The 15950-nt window shown below is 40.9% G+C and overlaps 2 protein-coding genes across 3 annotated transcripts; one reads left to right on the top strand and one right to left on the bottom strand.

The window, feature by feature from the left end:
* Positions 1-4363: 4363 nt before the first annotated feature.
* LOC139664570 (tumor necrosis factor ligand superfamily member 14-like) lies at positions 4364-8861 on the bottom strand. Of its 2 annotated transcripts, none has more exons than XM_071543434.1 (7): positions 8534-8861; positions 7475-7743; positions 6050-6112; positions 5920-5953; positions 5539-5607; positions 5145-5382; positions 4364-4844 (listed from the first exon to the last, which is right to left on the bottom strand). In XM_071543434.1, exons 2-7 carry the CDS (start codon positions 7670-7672, stop codon positions 4658-4660), a joined length of 789 nt encoding a protein of 262 aa, XP_071399535.1. In that variant the 5' UTR covers positions 7673-7743; positions 8534-8861; the 3' UTR covers positions 4364-4657. The 2 variants fall into 2 exon arrangements, with proteins under 2 accessions (XP_071399535.1, XP_071399536.1); XM_071543435.1 differs by having other exon boundaries at positions 7475-7722.
* A 1593-nt stretch (positions 8862-10454) lies between these two features.
* tmed1b (transmembrane p24 trafficking protein 1b) lies at positions 10455-14713 on the top strand. The gene is made up of 5 exons (XM_071543433.1): positions 10455-10723; positions 11615-11712; positions 11822-12011; positions 13187-13354; positions 13525-14713. Exons 1-5 carry the CDS (start codon positions 10472-10474, stop codon positions 13573-13575), a joined length of 759 nt encoding a protein of 252 aa, XP_071399534.1. The 5' UTR covers positions 10455-10471; the 3' UTR covers positions 13576-14713.
* The last annotated feature ends 1237 nt before the right edge of the window (positions 14714-15950 follow it).

The following is a 15950-nucleotide window of genomic DNA, read 5'->3' as shown; positions in this document are numbered from 1 at the left end:
GATGTTAAGCATTACATCCACTAGAGGGCAGTAGAGAGTCAAAAGTTTCTGTCCACCGTCGCCATGTTTGTTGTGAACAACAAACAACATGTCTTTGTCGTGTCTCGCTGGTCTCGCTGGTCTCGCTTGAACTATTGGCTACACTGCCCCCACGATTTCCGGTGGTACTGCGGTGGTACTGCTCTGTTTCGTCCGTATCCGTAAGCTTTCAGAAAACGTGCACAAATACAGACGAAACTAACGCAGAGTACGGACAGAAGGCTCCGTCCGTATCTGTATACGTATTTAACGTTGAGCCTTTAATACGACCCACAGGAGCGTTTCCTAAATTAACGCCCCTACCCTAGATGGCTACGTTGGTCTGCGTCCACGTCACATGACTATCAAGTATCTCTCTGCAGCGAAAAAAAAATGGCTGACATTCCTTTTATTCTCAGTGGAAAATGCAATATTTTAAGATAGTTTCGGCATTAAAATGCGTTTTGATAACATTTCTAGTGAGAAATGTGCATTTTATTTTCATAATCTTCGTTCAGTGAATGTATGTGTAGTTTGTTAGTTATTGCGAAGATTCATTCAGGCTTTCTATCGTTGCTATGGTGGTTGCTATGGACGCTGCTATGGACTCGCTTGACTCCTGTTTTGGGTTGTCTGCCATCAGTGGGCTTCATTCCATTTCAAATTGCCGCCGCAACCCGAATCCAAACGCCACTATCTCTGTTAAGAAAAGGCGTTTTATAGCCTGTGATTGTAATATGTGAAGTTGCTCATTTAATTTTATATTTCCAATAATATGTGGCTGAAGATATTTAATATGAAATCATCTTTCTTAAAACATAGAGTCTTCCTCAATTAATACTGAGCCACGTCATCCAATAAAGCACTCCAACGTTGTGTGTGTGTGTGTGTGTGTGTGTGTCTGTGTGAAATCTTGCACCATGGCCATATAAACAGGATGAAGACAGGGTTATCAAACTGGACTTTACATTTCGCATCCCTCATTTAATCCCTGCACTTGTCACTTTCATATATTTCATCAAACTGGACTTTAGATTGTTCTGTGTTGCGTTTTTTGGGAGCAAACGCCAAGACACATTCTTTGTATGCTTGCATTGGCTAATAAAACACATTATGATTGAATGGGCTATGTCATGCTGACATAAAATCCCAAAACCAAGAATCATAATGATACAAAAAAACTCCAGGGTTGTATGGTCTTTTCAGCCCTAACCCTAACCCAGTGGTCGGCAACTAGCGGCCCGCGGGCCAAAACTGGCCCGCCTGTAATAGTATCTGGCCCGCCAGATGACACTGAAAATCTCTGATCTTGCCATGCTTTGTGTCGTGGTGCCGTCGTATATTGTATTCCTTGCAAACTGCAACAACTTCGTTGCAGATTAGACAGACTGGTTTGGCGTTAATAAAATCAGGTAAGATGAATGCATACTTTTCTTTCCATTCTTCTTTGTATGTCCTACCTTCGCTGTCAACTTTTCTTTTCATTGCTTTTGACAGTGACATTTTGTCTTGCTAGCTATCAATGTTTTGCTAATGTCTCTGTGCACACAATGTAACCTCCCGCACAATAACGCGGGTAACGATGTAACGCGAGAGTAACGTACGTCGGATATCCAATCCTGAGTCCATAAAATAATTATTACAATACGTTAGATAGGCTCAAAGAAGTAGTCATTTTCAAAATGGAAATGATACACATTTATTATTAACTGTGTGGAGAGGGGAAATATGAGATTTACACACATTCATGTCTTAAAAGACAGTCTGTCGGTGATTAAAGACAGCAGTCACATTATCAGCAGGTTACTATTATAAGCTGTTTTATAACGCAGCCACAGAGTGGAGCAGGAGACAAAGCAGTAATAACACACTAATAACAGTCTGTAGCAAATTCAAGTTACTTTATTTTAAACAAATAACCTTCTTAAATTACTCTTTTGTACAATATATAATAGTATAGATTAGGAAAAAAAAGTTTTGTTTGGTAGAAAAAAAGGTTCTGTCCAAGATATTATGTTTTGGCCCACCATTCAGTTGCTTGGAAAAAATTTGGCCCGAGGCCAAACGTACTTGCCGACCCCTGCCCTAACCCAAGCACTTCAGGCCTTCCTCCAAGCCTGTAGTAATGCCCTAGATTGTCAGCAGTATTGTAATCTCTGAAGGTGACTCATTTTGGTCACTATTTCCCCTAAAAAATAAAAAACAAACAAACACACAAACAAACAAACAAACAAACAAACAAACAAAAAGCTTCATTTTATATATTGGGCCTTCAAAGTGCTCTCTGAAACTAGGCCTTGTGTCCCTGAAATGAGAAAATTAAAACTTTGTCGTAGAGCTAAACCAAATACATCGTTGGAAAGGTTTCAACCTGGAGAGTAACATATGTCAGTATGAAGATTCTACATGGCTCCTGCTTTGAAATACTGACCTTTGCACCTTGACCCCCGTGCATGTTTGAAGGCTTATAATTCAGCAACAAAAAGGGTTACAGACATGGGACCAACTGTTATAGAGAGCTCTTGACCTCAGCTATCATGTGAGTATAGTCAACAACTGGGGGCGCTGTCAAATATGGGTAAAATATGGTTAAAATTAATTTTCACCCATTTAACAATTAGATATTTTAAATCTGATTACACAAATGTGTTTACCATCCCCTTACTCCTCAGTGTACTCTCAATTCACTATTTACAACTTCCAATTCTAGGAAAAACACTAATATTTTTTTAAAAACTCCAATTCCCTAGAGCCGCACCATGCAGCTTGATACAAATCGGCACCACAGTTGTAGTTCTTCCGGTTTGCAAAGTAGGGTTGTAAATAGGGTCATAAAAAGATATATCTACTGAATATATCAAATATCTAGTACAGCTGAACTAGTAATTACATTGCATCTAGGTGATCTATGTTAAGAAAAAGTAAAGATGTTGGTTTATTTCAGATATTTTAGCCAAAACAGGAGTCGTACGCGCCAAGTCCACCCTCAACAGCCCTTCCGTGAGCCACATCATCCAACGGTGTGTGTGTGTGTGTGTGTGTGTGTGTATGTGTGTGTGTGTGTGTGTGCTAACATTTTATTCTGGCGACTGGGTTGTTTTGCTGGGTGGGGAAGCAGTTTGCTGTTGCCTGTTGACCGTCCTTCACATAAGCCAGAGCCATAGCAACGATAGAAAGCCTGAATGAATCTTCGTAATAACTAACAAACTAAACATCATATACATTCACTGAACGAAGATTATGAAAATAAAATGCACATTTCTCACTAGAAATGTTATCAAAACGCATTTTAATGCCGAAACTATCTTAAAATATTGCATTTTCCACTGAGAATAAACGGAATGTCAGCCTTTTTTTTTTTTTCGCTACAGAGAGAAACTTGACAGTCACGTGACGTGGACGCAGACCAACATAGCCATCTCCTGCCGCCGGTAGGAAAGCTTTGTGGGACTTTGTAGGACTACAAAGCTTTGTACTATAAGATTAGACTGTAAGATTATCCAGTTGTTGTGAGTTTGTCACCCATAGGTGCTCAGATGTTCACACATGTATCAGTCTCAGAACAGGAAATGACCTGAATATCTCAGCTGCATTTGTGGTCATCTCTCCAATCACATCTTTATGTGTCTGTCTAGTTCCGGCTCTGGTCATGTCACCTATCTGGCAGCCTGCATATCTGTCTACCTCTCTGCTGACATATCCAGCTGGCTTTCTGTGTCTTCTTCCTTCTCCCTTTAATTTATTCTTTTTTTTTTCCATTCCTCTACTACATTCCTCTTTTCTTTCTGCTTTCCTTTCTCTTTGTTTGTTCCCTGGCAGAATCCCTCCACCTCTCTCCTTGGCTGCCCAGATCTCCCTGACTTTCCACCTCTATATCTGTGTTTGCTTCTTTCCATTTGACACCAATGCCAGGTCTGGGAACTCCCCCCCCCCCTCCCCCCGTCTGTGTGCAGTATGTACATCTGAGTCAGCTTCACCAACTTCAGTAGCTACTATCCTTACCTAACCACATCCTCATCTTCACAAACACATGCACATGCACACACACACTAACTCTGCTTTTTGTGTGTATATTGCATATACTATGTAGCCTGCAGATCTGCATCTCTGTAAGGTTGCATCCTCTTTATACTGTGTGTGGTTAGCCTCAGTGTGTGAACAGGCAGGAGAAAAGGAGAAAAAAAAAAAACACTGTTTCATAACAGTTTTACGTGCGTATGCATAGTCCAGTATATGAGTAGAAGAGAAATCTGCTTGATATTTCTTTATTTACCGTTGATTATCTATTAATAACACTTTCATTCATAACTGTCAATGAAATCATCTGATCAGGAATTGATGCCATCTCACATTTTCGGTTGATAAAAAACAGTATTTTATTCCCAATACAAAACATGTAACAAATGATCTAGTCGAATGAGTTAGCCTGAATATCAGATACTTTTTATGATGAAGCAACCATTTGTTGCTTATTCATAAGTGATTCAAATACATTGTGTCAACTATGGCTTTAACTGGACATTATAGCTGAAATCTTACAGAGATAGATTATATTTTAACATACTATGTTGTAGATTAACACACAAGCATACAGAGTCTGATGAAGGAGAGGGACAGAGATTTCCCTTCCCCGCTACTGCTATATCATAAAGGCCCCCATGAAGTTGTCAGCAGTTCCCTGACGCATCTTCCTTCCCTCCTCTAATGTGACAAAAATTTCATCTCCAGGTTTCAGGTGGAAAACCCCACCCAGAAAACTGTTCCACAGATCATCCCCGCCTGAAGTCCTCTGATCCTTCGAAGCTTTCGGGGTACGGCAGTGGAACCTGGAGGAAAAATGTCAAAGGTGTCATGTTGTTACTTGCCACATCAGAAAGCAATCTCACTGAACTGTCCCTTCACTAACATGTTAACCACTTTTGTGACTAACCACACCACAGCGAAGACAGCACTAATTTCAACTTGCCTTTTAACAGATAGTGCAGACATGAAGAGATTGTAATCAAGTGGGCACATGTAGGCACAAGTACAGCCAGACACAGTTACATGTAAAAAGACACAGATGGGAAACTGGGCCAGAAAGCGGACAGGTAGGTAGACAGACAAGAAGTTGTAAAATGACTAACCTGTTGGATTTCATAAGATCTATGGAATTATCATAGGCCTTGATATCTTTCACGACCTTGTGCTTGATGAAGGAGCATTCCTCTGCAGCATTTAAGTACACTTTGGAGTAGAGGTAGTAGTAACCTTCCTCCATGACCAACAAGCGGCCGTTGTCGTAGCCCATGTGGTAGGTGAAGGCATCGCCGACAGCATGTTGCCACTGCACTATATTCTTCTCCCCTACAGGACTGTTGGAGCCTGGAAAGAGAAGTGGGTTTGAGAGAAGAAATGGGGGAAAAGGAAAGTCATATCATAAAGAAAGGGTTAAACGAGAGTCATAGGGGGGTGTGTGTGTGTGTGTGTGTGTGTGTGTGTGTGTGTGTGCGCGTATGTGTGTGTTGAGAGGGCTCTAACCCATCAGGTGTGCAGAGGGCCTGGGTGGATGTGCTCGCCTTGTGGGCACTGGTGGAATCTCATTGGTCTCTGTTTAAGTAAGCAGACTCGGATCAATCAATCAATCAAGTCATTGGAACTATAGTATACAATAAAGAAAGCCCTCAAAGGTCTATGATTTTGTTAACAATACAGTGAAGGTCCCAACATCATATGTTTTCAAATCATTTTAGTATTTTTTACTATTATCTCCTAAATATCACTGCAACAACCTGAGTTGCAAGATTAATCATGTGATGTAACATGCATTCATCATAAATCATAGAACAACCCACAAAGTATTTGCGGTTGTGCGTTTATTTACGGAGCCAACTGTGTAAAACTCCAGGTCTCATACTGTACCTTTAGCTCCTATCTGACTCAATAAGGTACCGCCCTGAAACAGAAGAAGAGTCAAAACACCGACAAACCTCACACGGTGCAATGCAACACATTATCTGTGCACACACACAAACTACACATCTACACTTACCGACTGGGGAGATGTTTTGGAGTGATTCTGGCAGATAGAGAGAGACAAACAGAGGGAGGAGGGCTGTGGGGAGAAGAAGAGAGAGAGGTAGAGAGAGAACACACGGGTGAGTGTAAAAATTTGTGTGTGTTCAGGAGTGAGATGTCAAAAGTTTAAGTTCTTGTAATAACAGGAAGTACCCTGCCTTAGACCAACAGAGCACATGTTGATATGCATGGAAACGTGAAATAATACACACAGACATATAGACATGCACACATTATTACTTTTAGTTAGTAAAATATTATAAAAAGGCGTAATGCTCCCAAACAGCAATGTCCTTGCATATAATGACAAGGTCCAAAAACTTCAAAAGAGTAAAACAGTGATAAAAAGCTGCTTACTTGAGGAGTTACTGTATTCAGAGTTGTGAGGAAACAAAACCAATACACTTATTTTTTTTAAAATGAAATACCCATGTTGTGGAGGTACACCTCCCTTGATTGTTTTAACACTTGTTCGTATAACGCCTCACTAAAAGCGTTTGCATTTTTGATAAAGGAAGAAGAGTGTCTCAGTTTACTTAAATCACACTTTTAACATTGTAAATTGTGTCCTTACCTCAGACTCAATTTGGGTACGGAAGATTTTAGAAAATAGAACATTACTCTTCATCTTACATGCCAACCATCTGTACTTTCTAGACAGAAGACTAGAAAGGAAGAGGGTGAGTTTTGGTCTACTCATCCCATGAACAGCTACGGGGAAATCCTATATACTGTAGAATTCTATATAATTCTCATTACAAGATCTAGCAGATGAGGTTTGATAAACTTCATCTAAACCTTTAAGCTAAGGTGCATAACGTGCATATATGAAGAGGTGCGTAAAACAGTGCTGTTAAAGTCCATGTGAGAAAAGTCAAGTTATTCTTGGTCGGTGCTGGAGAGCGAAAAGAAGGGGAAGTTGAACCATAGAAAGAGTCCACTGGCAGAAACCCAGTGGACTCAATCTATGGTTAGCAACTACCGTCATTAGGCTGTAACCTCAAGACCAAGTGACGACCCACGCACTAATGTGTCTGTATACAAGTGTGTGCATGTCTGATTATGACGTGGAGGAGAATGTGGGGGGAATTTTCAAGAAAAGGAATTTCCACACGCTAGATGGACAGAGCTAGGCCTCATCATTTCATCTCACTTCCTTACACGCACACAGAAAAATAAAGGTGCAAACTGGAACCGAAAATGGTTCTTCGGAGTGATGCCATAGAAGAACCATTTCTGATTCCATAAAGAACTTTTCAGACCAAGGTTCTCTAAAGAACCACTCCTATGGCATCACTACGAAGAACCATTTTGAGTTCCAGTTCGCCCCTTTATTTTTCTTTATGCACACACACACACACACATACACACACACACACAACACATACACCAGTCTCACCTCTATTTTGTTATACAGATAGTAGATGAAGTGTCCCTCAACAGCAACTCCCAACAGAGCCAGGCCCACCAGCAGGAGCAGGAGCCTTTGGCCAAACCTTATCCACCTCAGACTCTTTCCGCTGGGCAGAGGAGCATAGCTGGCCTGGCTGTCCACCACAAACACCTGGGGGTGGGCACCTGCATTCCCCTCTGCCATCCCACCTGATCACACTCCACCCTGGATGTAAGGGGCCAGGTCACAGGGCCCTAAATGGTGAGGGAGAGATACTGAGAGAGATACAGAGAGAGGGACAGAGAGAAAGACAGAGAGACAAGAGAGAGAAAGACAGAAACAGAGACAGAGAGACAAGAGAGAGAGAAAGACAGAAACAGAGAGACAAGAGAGAGAGAAAGACAGAGACAGAGAGACAAGAGAGAGAGAAAGACAGAAACAGACAGAAACAGAGATAAGAGTGACAAGAGAGAGAAAGACAGAAACAGACAGAAACAGAAATAAGTGACGAGAGAGAAAGACAGAGAGAGAGAAGAGAGAGAGAGAAAGACAGAAACAGAGACAAGAGTGACAAGAGAGAGAAAGACGGAAGCGGAGACAGAGAATGAGAGAGAGAAAGACAGAAACAGAGACAAGAGAGAGAAAGACAGAAACAGAGACAGAGAGAAAATAGTGTGTGATTGAATTATTTTCGAATTATTTTCATTGTCATTATTGCTGCTTTTTTTGATTATCAACTGTTGCCAATGCCAATAAAGCTCATTTGAATTGACTTGAATTGAAATTGAGAAAAGAGAGAGAAAGACAGAGAAACAGAGACAGAGAGAGACACAAGAGAGAGAAAGACAGAATAGAGACAGAGAGATAAGAGAGAGAATGGCCTAAGCAGCCTAAGCGGACTCAGGAGTTTTAAATGCCGTCTATGTTGCTTAGGTACATGTGATGCAATGCAGCGGCTTCTGGGAACAGACTGATTTCTCCACACTCTTGCCGGCCCATGAGGAAGGACAAGCTACAAAAGGCCCGATGAATTAAAAAAGAAAAAAAAACCAAGACTCTTCTTACGTTTTGCTCAAGGTCGTTCACAAAGAGATTCCCTGGGATTCGGATGTCCACCAAAAGTTCCTCCACAGCTCAGACAGCAGCAGCAGGACAGTGAAGATAGTTTCCAAATACTCCTTTGATGCTCCTTGGGGATATTGACTGGCTGAAATGTTCTTGTAGACCATTCTAAAATTAAAGAGCACTAACATTACATTCTCTGAGGTGGCACTTCCTGACTATGACTTCTTCAGATGCCTTAGCCACCTGCTGAGAGTATCTTCTGCATCAATTACTGATTCACGCCCTCCCTCACCTCTTTTATTTGTTCGCCTGCTGTGAAGTATCACTGATACTGTTGTTCAGCAAGCTCACGCAAGGAGGAAATGCATATGACAGGGGGAAGAGAAAAAGAGAGAGTGTGGTTATCTTCCCTCAGCTGACACTTCCTCTCTCTCTTCGATTTTTCACTCCAGTTGTGTCTGTTATCCACTGGTTTTTTTTGTTTTTTTTATTTGTCTACTACTAAGAAAAACATTACACCTGGGCTAAAATTTGGGCACATTTTTTTTAAATCCTATTTAATCAGGTTGACTTATTTGGTCTCTCCTCGCAAAGGTTTTCTTAGCTGAGGTTCCGATCAGCAACAATCTGTTCACAAGGCAACTTCCCTAACCTGCGGGCTAGGCCTACTGCATTCTGCATGTACGTACGCACATCTCATTGGATGCTTTGCGGAACATGCTGCTTGCTATCTCATTTCAGCCGAACAACATGTCGTGATTGAAGATGACTAAAGATAATGGTGCGGAGGCATGCAAGTCAGATTGAGCAAGCATGTGAAAAGTGCCTCAATCACCTCAAGTCCAATTTGAGGCAACACTTCTTTTTCAGGCAAATTGCCGCGTTTCAGGTTTTCACCCTGGAGCTTGTCTCTGCACACCACTTTGTTTGAGAGTTACTGCTAAGCTATTTGAGCCCAAGCTGTGTCTGCTTTTGCTTTTGCTTTTTTTTTTTTTTTTAAAAAGGAGGGTGCAGTTTGCAATATGGCAGACTCCATATGTTGAATTTGCACAACACACTGACACACTTTGACATCCTCATGTTTAACTACCCACTCACTCACATACACACACACACACACACACACACATACACACACATACACACACAGTCTTACTTATGTCACTTTTGGGGTATTTACATAGAATTACATTCATTTCCTGAAGAGTTACCCTAACCATAATAACCACTACTTGCCTAAACCTAACCCTAACCCTAACCCTAACCATAATAACCACTACTTGCCTAAGCCTAACCCTAACGCTAACCTAACCCTAACCTTAACCACTGACCCAAAAATAAGCTTTTTACCAATTGGGGACACGGCTTTTGTCCCCAATTGCACAAGCCATCCCCAATCAACTGGTCTTAAGTCTGGTTTGTGTCCCTGAAAGTGACTTAAGTCATACCCACACCCACACCCACACACACACGTTGTGTTCAGTGGAGATAAAGATGCAGGGAAGACAGTCGGAAGTGTGCATGCTTGGTAAAGGCGTGTTATATAGGTTACAGAATGAGAGGAGAAGGCTAATAGACCAGGAGTATGGAAGGACATGGGATGAGGCCACCGGCAAAAACTTTCATTTTACATTGATAGTTAGAAAATTTGCACATTGATTATTACAAAGTGGTGTGTGGGGTTGTGTGGGGGTGGAATATGATAGCTGTGGAATATGATAGCTATATTTTTAATTGACATCATGAGAAAGACAGGGGCGACGTGATGCGGGGGTGTGAGCCAAGCCTCTTTAAGTGTAATGGAATACGGCTCAGCTCAGCGATGCAGCGATTGGAGGAAGATGGCTACTCTTTCTCTTCTGATTGGTCTGCAGCATTTTCCTCGTTTGCGGGATTCTATCCAATCACAGGGTTGCAAAGTTGTGCTGCGGAAGAGTGATGCAAGGGAGATGGCAGAAGTTAGATAGTCCTGTTTTGGGAAATATTTTGACCATGGACCTCAATCGTGAAAAAGGGGAGAGCAGAACAAGTTTGCTTGTCCTCGCGATATTTTTAGCGTCGTGTTTCGGCTCGGTGCGGCCTTTCGGACAGAGCCAAGACACCGAGTTCACGTTTCTGTTGCCAGCCGGAACATCCGAGTGTTTCTTTCAAACAGCAGTGAGGAATGGTACGATGGAGGTCGAATATCAGGCAAGTGTGGCTAGCAGCTTCCCACTTATCTATTGTAGGATTATAACAGTGCTACAAGAGTGCATTGTTGATGGCTACCGACCGTTATCCTTAGCTAGCTGGCCCCAGCCAACCAACTGACTTATCTTAACGTCCATGCATATTTTGATAAGCCAACAGTAAACTACTACTAGCTAGATTAGCCTAATAAGAATTAGGTTAAGCAACTTCATATCATGGAAGTTAGGTGAGCAATGAGGCGACTAATAAGCACATAGTAGCTCCAAAAGAAGCATAGATGTCAAATCTGATTTAGCTTGCCATTTTCCAATGGTTTCGTTTGCTTTAGCTGTCCTGTTGCTGCATGGGTTCGAAAATCAACTATTCATTATATATCAAAGTAGACTAGTAGCATATATTATTGTTTACACAGCAAAAGAGTCAGTCCCAATTTAACCTTTAGGGTGTTAAAAATGAACTGCCAGTATGCCGGTATTTATATATGTCCACACCCATTAGAGTTAATTTAAAACTTTTAATAGTTTTGAGCAGAGCCATATCAGCTCTGAGTGGACAAACAACTCTCCAGTCAACACTTGGCCACACCAAATAATTGTCACTGAAAAATCTTCACTTATTAACACTGGCACATTTGCTGTGTAGGCTTCTTACAATCTAAAAGTTCAGTCAGCGCTCATATGTGTCTGCCCTCTTCCTTGTCCAGCATGTTTGTTTAGTGGGAGAGTCTTAACTTAAGAGAGGACAGTATGCTCAGTCTTGCAATGCATACATACAGTAATCTCTGTTGAAAACTTTGTGAATCTCTTCCTGTGTGTGTGTGTGTGTGTGTGTGTGTGTATGTGTGTGTGTATGTGTGTGTGTATGTGTGTGTGTATGTGTGTGCATATCCAGGTGATAGCAGGGGCAGGTATGGATGTAGACTTCACCATCATCTCCCCCCTAGGCTACCATCTTATCGCCGAGTCTCGGCGCTCTGACGGAGTCCACATGTTAGTGCTACTTCTGATTGGTCTGACTCCTTGATTGCAATTATCATTCATGTTCCAGCAGTGTTGGACCTATCTAAATTCTCTTTTAATTTATTTGTTGTTTTTCCAGGGTGGAGCCTACAGAAGAGGGAGACTATCAAATCTGCTTTGACAACAGCTTCAGTCGCTTCTCAGAGAAGATGGTGTTCTTTGAGGTCATCATTGAGGGACAAGGAGGAGATGTGGGGGGGGACGATGAGTGGGCGGGGTTAGAGGAGCCTGAAGGAAGCCTGCTGGAGTACAAGCTGGAAGACATCCGGGTGAGAAGCATCTTCTGTTGACACCCTGTTTCGGGTTTAGATCCTGAAATTAATACAGAAAAGTAAAAAATCTAGGCCATTTCACCACAGCAACTGATATTAGACCCCTGTCTGTTGGCGTAGATTTGGGGGAAGGCAGGGGGACAGGTCCCTCCTATTCACAAGATGAATCGCTCCTCCCTCCCACCAATTAGCTCTGCCTCAATCAAATGTACAGTATTTTCACTAGGTATGTGTTTTTTACTACTAGTTTAGTTTTACTGAAACACATTTTGTGGTTGGTTTTGGTTGCAAGCACCACTTCCCCTTTAAAAAGAAATGGAGCCCTTGTCCCACTTGTTTGAAACACCTTGTAATGCATGAATTTGAAGGCATTTTTGACAGTAATTTAGACTGCTTTGTTTCATATTTTGATTGATTATGTTTCAGTTTAGCAGTGTCTTACTGTATTTCACACTGACCAATAATTTCCTCAGTCTCATACATGCATACTTTTCATGTGTAAATTTATATCTTTTTGTTTCAATCTTGCTGATGAAGTGAGGGAAAGTGGATTTGATTCTAGGTTTAGGATTGAGGCATTGCCATACAAATCTCTTTGCAACCACAACTGGCAGGATCTTGGAGATCCACTGGCTATACTCAAATCATGTCTAAATATATACAATAACAACCAGGCTAGAAAAACAGAGATAGCTGAAAAAGTGTGGGTGTAGGTCAATTAAGTAATGTAGCTAATGTTAATATTAAACATGAACCTGAATATATATATATATATATATATATATATATATATATATACTATAATACTGATAAGGTAGATTTATTTGCAAATGTAGGTTACTGTGTTACCTTTACTGTTACTTACTAGAAAACTACTAACGCTGCCTTCTAGATGCATTAGCTAGCATGCAAATCAGATGTGTTTACAACAGTGATTGATGGTTGCCTGACCACACGCTGTGGTTAGCCAGCTAACAGACTGGCATTATGTAAACACAAAGTCAGTCAGATGTATCATTAGCAGAATGATCAGATCCCAGCCAAAAACAGCACAGAAAATAAACATGTCTGTTGAATTCTGTTGACACGGCCTAGTCATATGTTTAGAAAATCTCTCTCTTTGCTATCCATCGCTGTCTCCATTTTCACCCCCCCTCCTTCACTTCCTTCAGGAGTCCATGGACTCGGTGCACCGGCGCCTGGAGCGCAGCCGACAGATGCAGACCGTGCTGCGGGCTTTTGAGGCACGAGACCGGAACCTTCTGGAAGACAACCTCTGGAGAGTCTCATTCTGGTCCTGTGCCAGTCTACTGGTCATGTTGTGTGTGGCACTCACCCAGGTAAGTAGAGCCCTGTCACATTGTAAAGTTATGGGGTAAACACATTCCCAGGGTTCACAAGCTCAAGAACTGCAAAGGAATTGCTCTGCATTTTGAGCGATCACACAAACACACAGACACACAAACTTGATGTTGAATATGTTGCTCTCTGTTTGTTTCTCCATTCGTAGGTCTACACTGTCCGCAAGCTGTTTGATGATAAGAGGAGGGTCTGCACATAGAGATGTTATTGAGCCCCATTGCAAGGCAGGTTGGGAAGGAAAACAAAATCTAAGACAAAAGATGCTCAGCCGGTTACCCATTCTGATCATGCTCCTCTCTTCTTGCTTTGGGTCTACATCAGCAATGCAACTCTTCTAAGACAACATTAATTACATGTTTTTTTTAGCTATCTGATCTTGTTTTGGGAGGTGTTTAGATTGGTTTGTGAACAATAATGGAGCACTAGATCATAATGGGTAGCCAGTTGTTGGTTATGTCATTTTACTCAGTGCCTTTAATGTCAGGGTCAAGTTCATCCACATGCCAATAAGGAAAAATATTTTGAAATGAAGGCGCTGCCCACAAATATTGAACAAGAACTCTTCTCATACTGTATCTGGTGTCCTACACTCCTTACCCTTATTACCTGGTTAACCATGCCACAACTCACAAATATCATCAAGCAAACTGAGTTTACTTCTTGGACTCCTAACTTCGTAACACAACTCATAAGTTTACCAGTTTACATGGGACGGCTGAATGTGCAATAGTGTTCTTGGCCTATTTGCTCTTCCTGACAATGTAAGGTCTTTCCATCACACCTGTGATTTCTTTCCATTGGTCCAGGTATTTTCTGAGTTGCAGCCTTATCGAGGGTTAGTTTTTTGGTGTTACTGATTTCTTTTCATGTGCCAGTAAAATTCTGTGCTGATCTGTAGACAAAGGAACAATGTAAGGAAGAGGGTTAATTTTAGCTTAGAATGTGTGCCTCAATAGCATGGAAAGTGCCGTGTGAATCCAATGCTGTATGTGTGCAAGTAATCTTAGAGACCCATATGCAGTTTGTATGTCGATCCAGGTATCTGTCAGGAGAATTAATAGTGTGAACACACAGATTGTAAGATGTGTTTTTTTGTGTGCTGTGTGTGTATGTTTCATTTTGTCTTGCAGGCAGTTAAACTTGCTTTTTTCATATTAATGTTTACTGTGTCAACAGAATATGACATTTTGATTGTACTCAGAACAGAGCCATTGAGTGGGTTTTTACCAAGAAGAAACTTTCATTTCATACTGTACATAATCATTAAAATCAGGTTTTCATGGGAGCCACTGCTTTTAATAAATGCATTTTTACACAACAAATATTTAGTTTGACATGAGTTATGTCATCATAGACTAATCGCTGTGCAAAAACGGATAAAAATTCTAGATAGTATATGAGTATTGAATTGTGTAGACTTGTTTCTCAACCTTTCCAACTCGCAACACACCAAAACAAGAAGGTTAGGGACTGCAAATAGCCATTATTTCACAAGAAAATGCATTTATCACAAAAATGAAAAAATGTTTTCACATTCCGTAACTCAGCTTATACTCGTGCGTCTCACAAACTGCTGGGAAGTAGCGACGAGTATAGATTCTTGTTGATGTAGCTCCCTCCAATGGCTGACCTTACTAAAGATCTTGTAAAAACATTCACAGACAATTCTTGTGATATAGCTAGCTTGAGTGATTCTGACATTGGGTGTTGACTAATATTAGGTTAAAGTTGGTATTTAAGTGTTATATCACTTTACAATTTTTTATCAAACCCTCAAAAAAAATCTGTACTAAATAACTTCACTTGGTTCTACACTGTACTTAACTTAAAGCCATTTGTAGAAAAAGCTACCTTGATCCACAGTCTCATGCATCTACAATGGGGCCAAACACTTAAGTAAATAAATATGAGATTCTTCCTTTACAGTAGAGACTAGTATATGTAGGCATTTCTGTCGCATTAGTACGTAGTGGAAAGTGACAAAAATAGAATGACGTGGCAAAGGTCATGAGCCAAATTTTAACTTAAAGCCTGCAGGTGCATGGGATGCACAGTAGACTGACTATATGTCTGCAGCATCTATGATTGAAGAAAAATACAAATAGCAGATGTGCATATTTTATTTTTTAGCATTTTCTAAAGGATAGAACAATATATACATGAGCTATACATTTTAAAATGTAATGTTTAGGGGTATAATAAGGGCAAGTCTCTTGATCTTTTCATTTGGCACAGAACAAATACTCTTTGTTGAATGGTTAACTAATACATCCTTAGGGTTGACAGACGCTTGTGGAATCAGGAGATCACACAGACTGTATTTTAGCAGTATTTATTGATAAAGGGAACAACATATGATCATTGGAGGAGAAGACTGCTGTATTCATAAAAAACTTGTTACTTGTTTTATCTGGTCATTCTGTCTCTGGACTGCAGTCAAGGGGGTATGAGGTCCTGCACATTAAAACTAATGTGCCTGGTTTATCTTCCATGTTAGGGTTCTCAGAGGACACATTACTGCTTTATTGAGTCAAACTGCAGGTAGAGGGTTATACTGCCCCCCACAGTTTGTTT

The sequence above is a fragment of the Centroberyx affinis genome, unplaced genomic scaffold, assembly GCF_046629955.1.
Source record: "Centroberyx affinis isolate AG114_WGS23_722 - 3 ecotype Tasmania unplaced genomic scaffold, CSIRO-AGI_Caff_v1 ptg004317l_1, whole genome shotgun sequence".
NCBI lineage: Eukaryota > Metazoa > Chordata > Actinopteri > Beryciformes > Berycidae > Centroberyx > Centroberyx affinis.
This window is presented reverse-complemented; position numbering and strand designations above follow the sequence as displayed.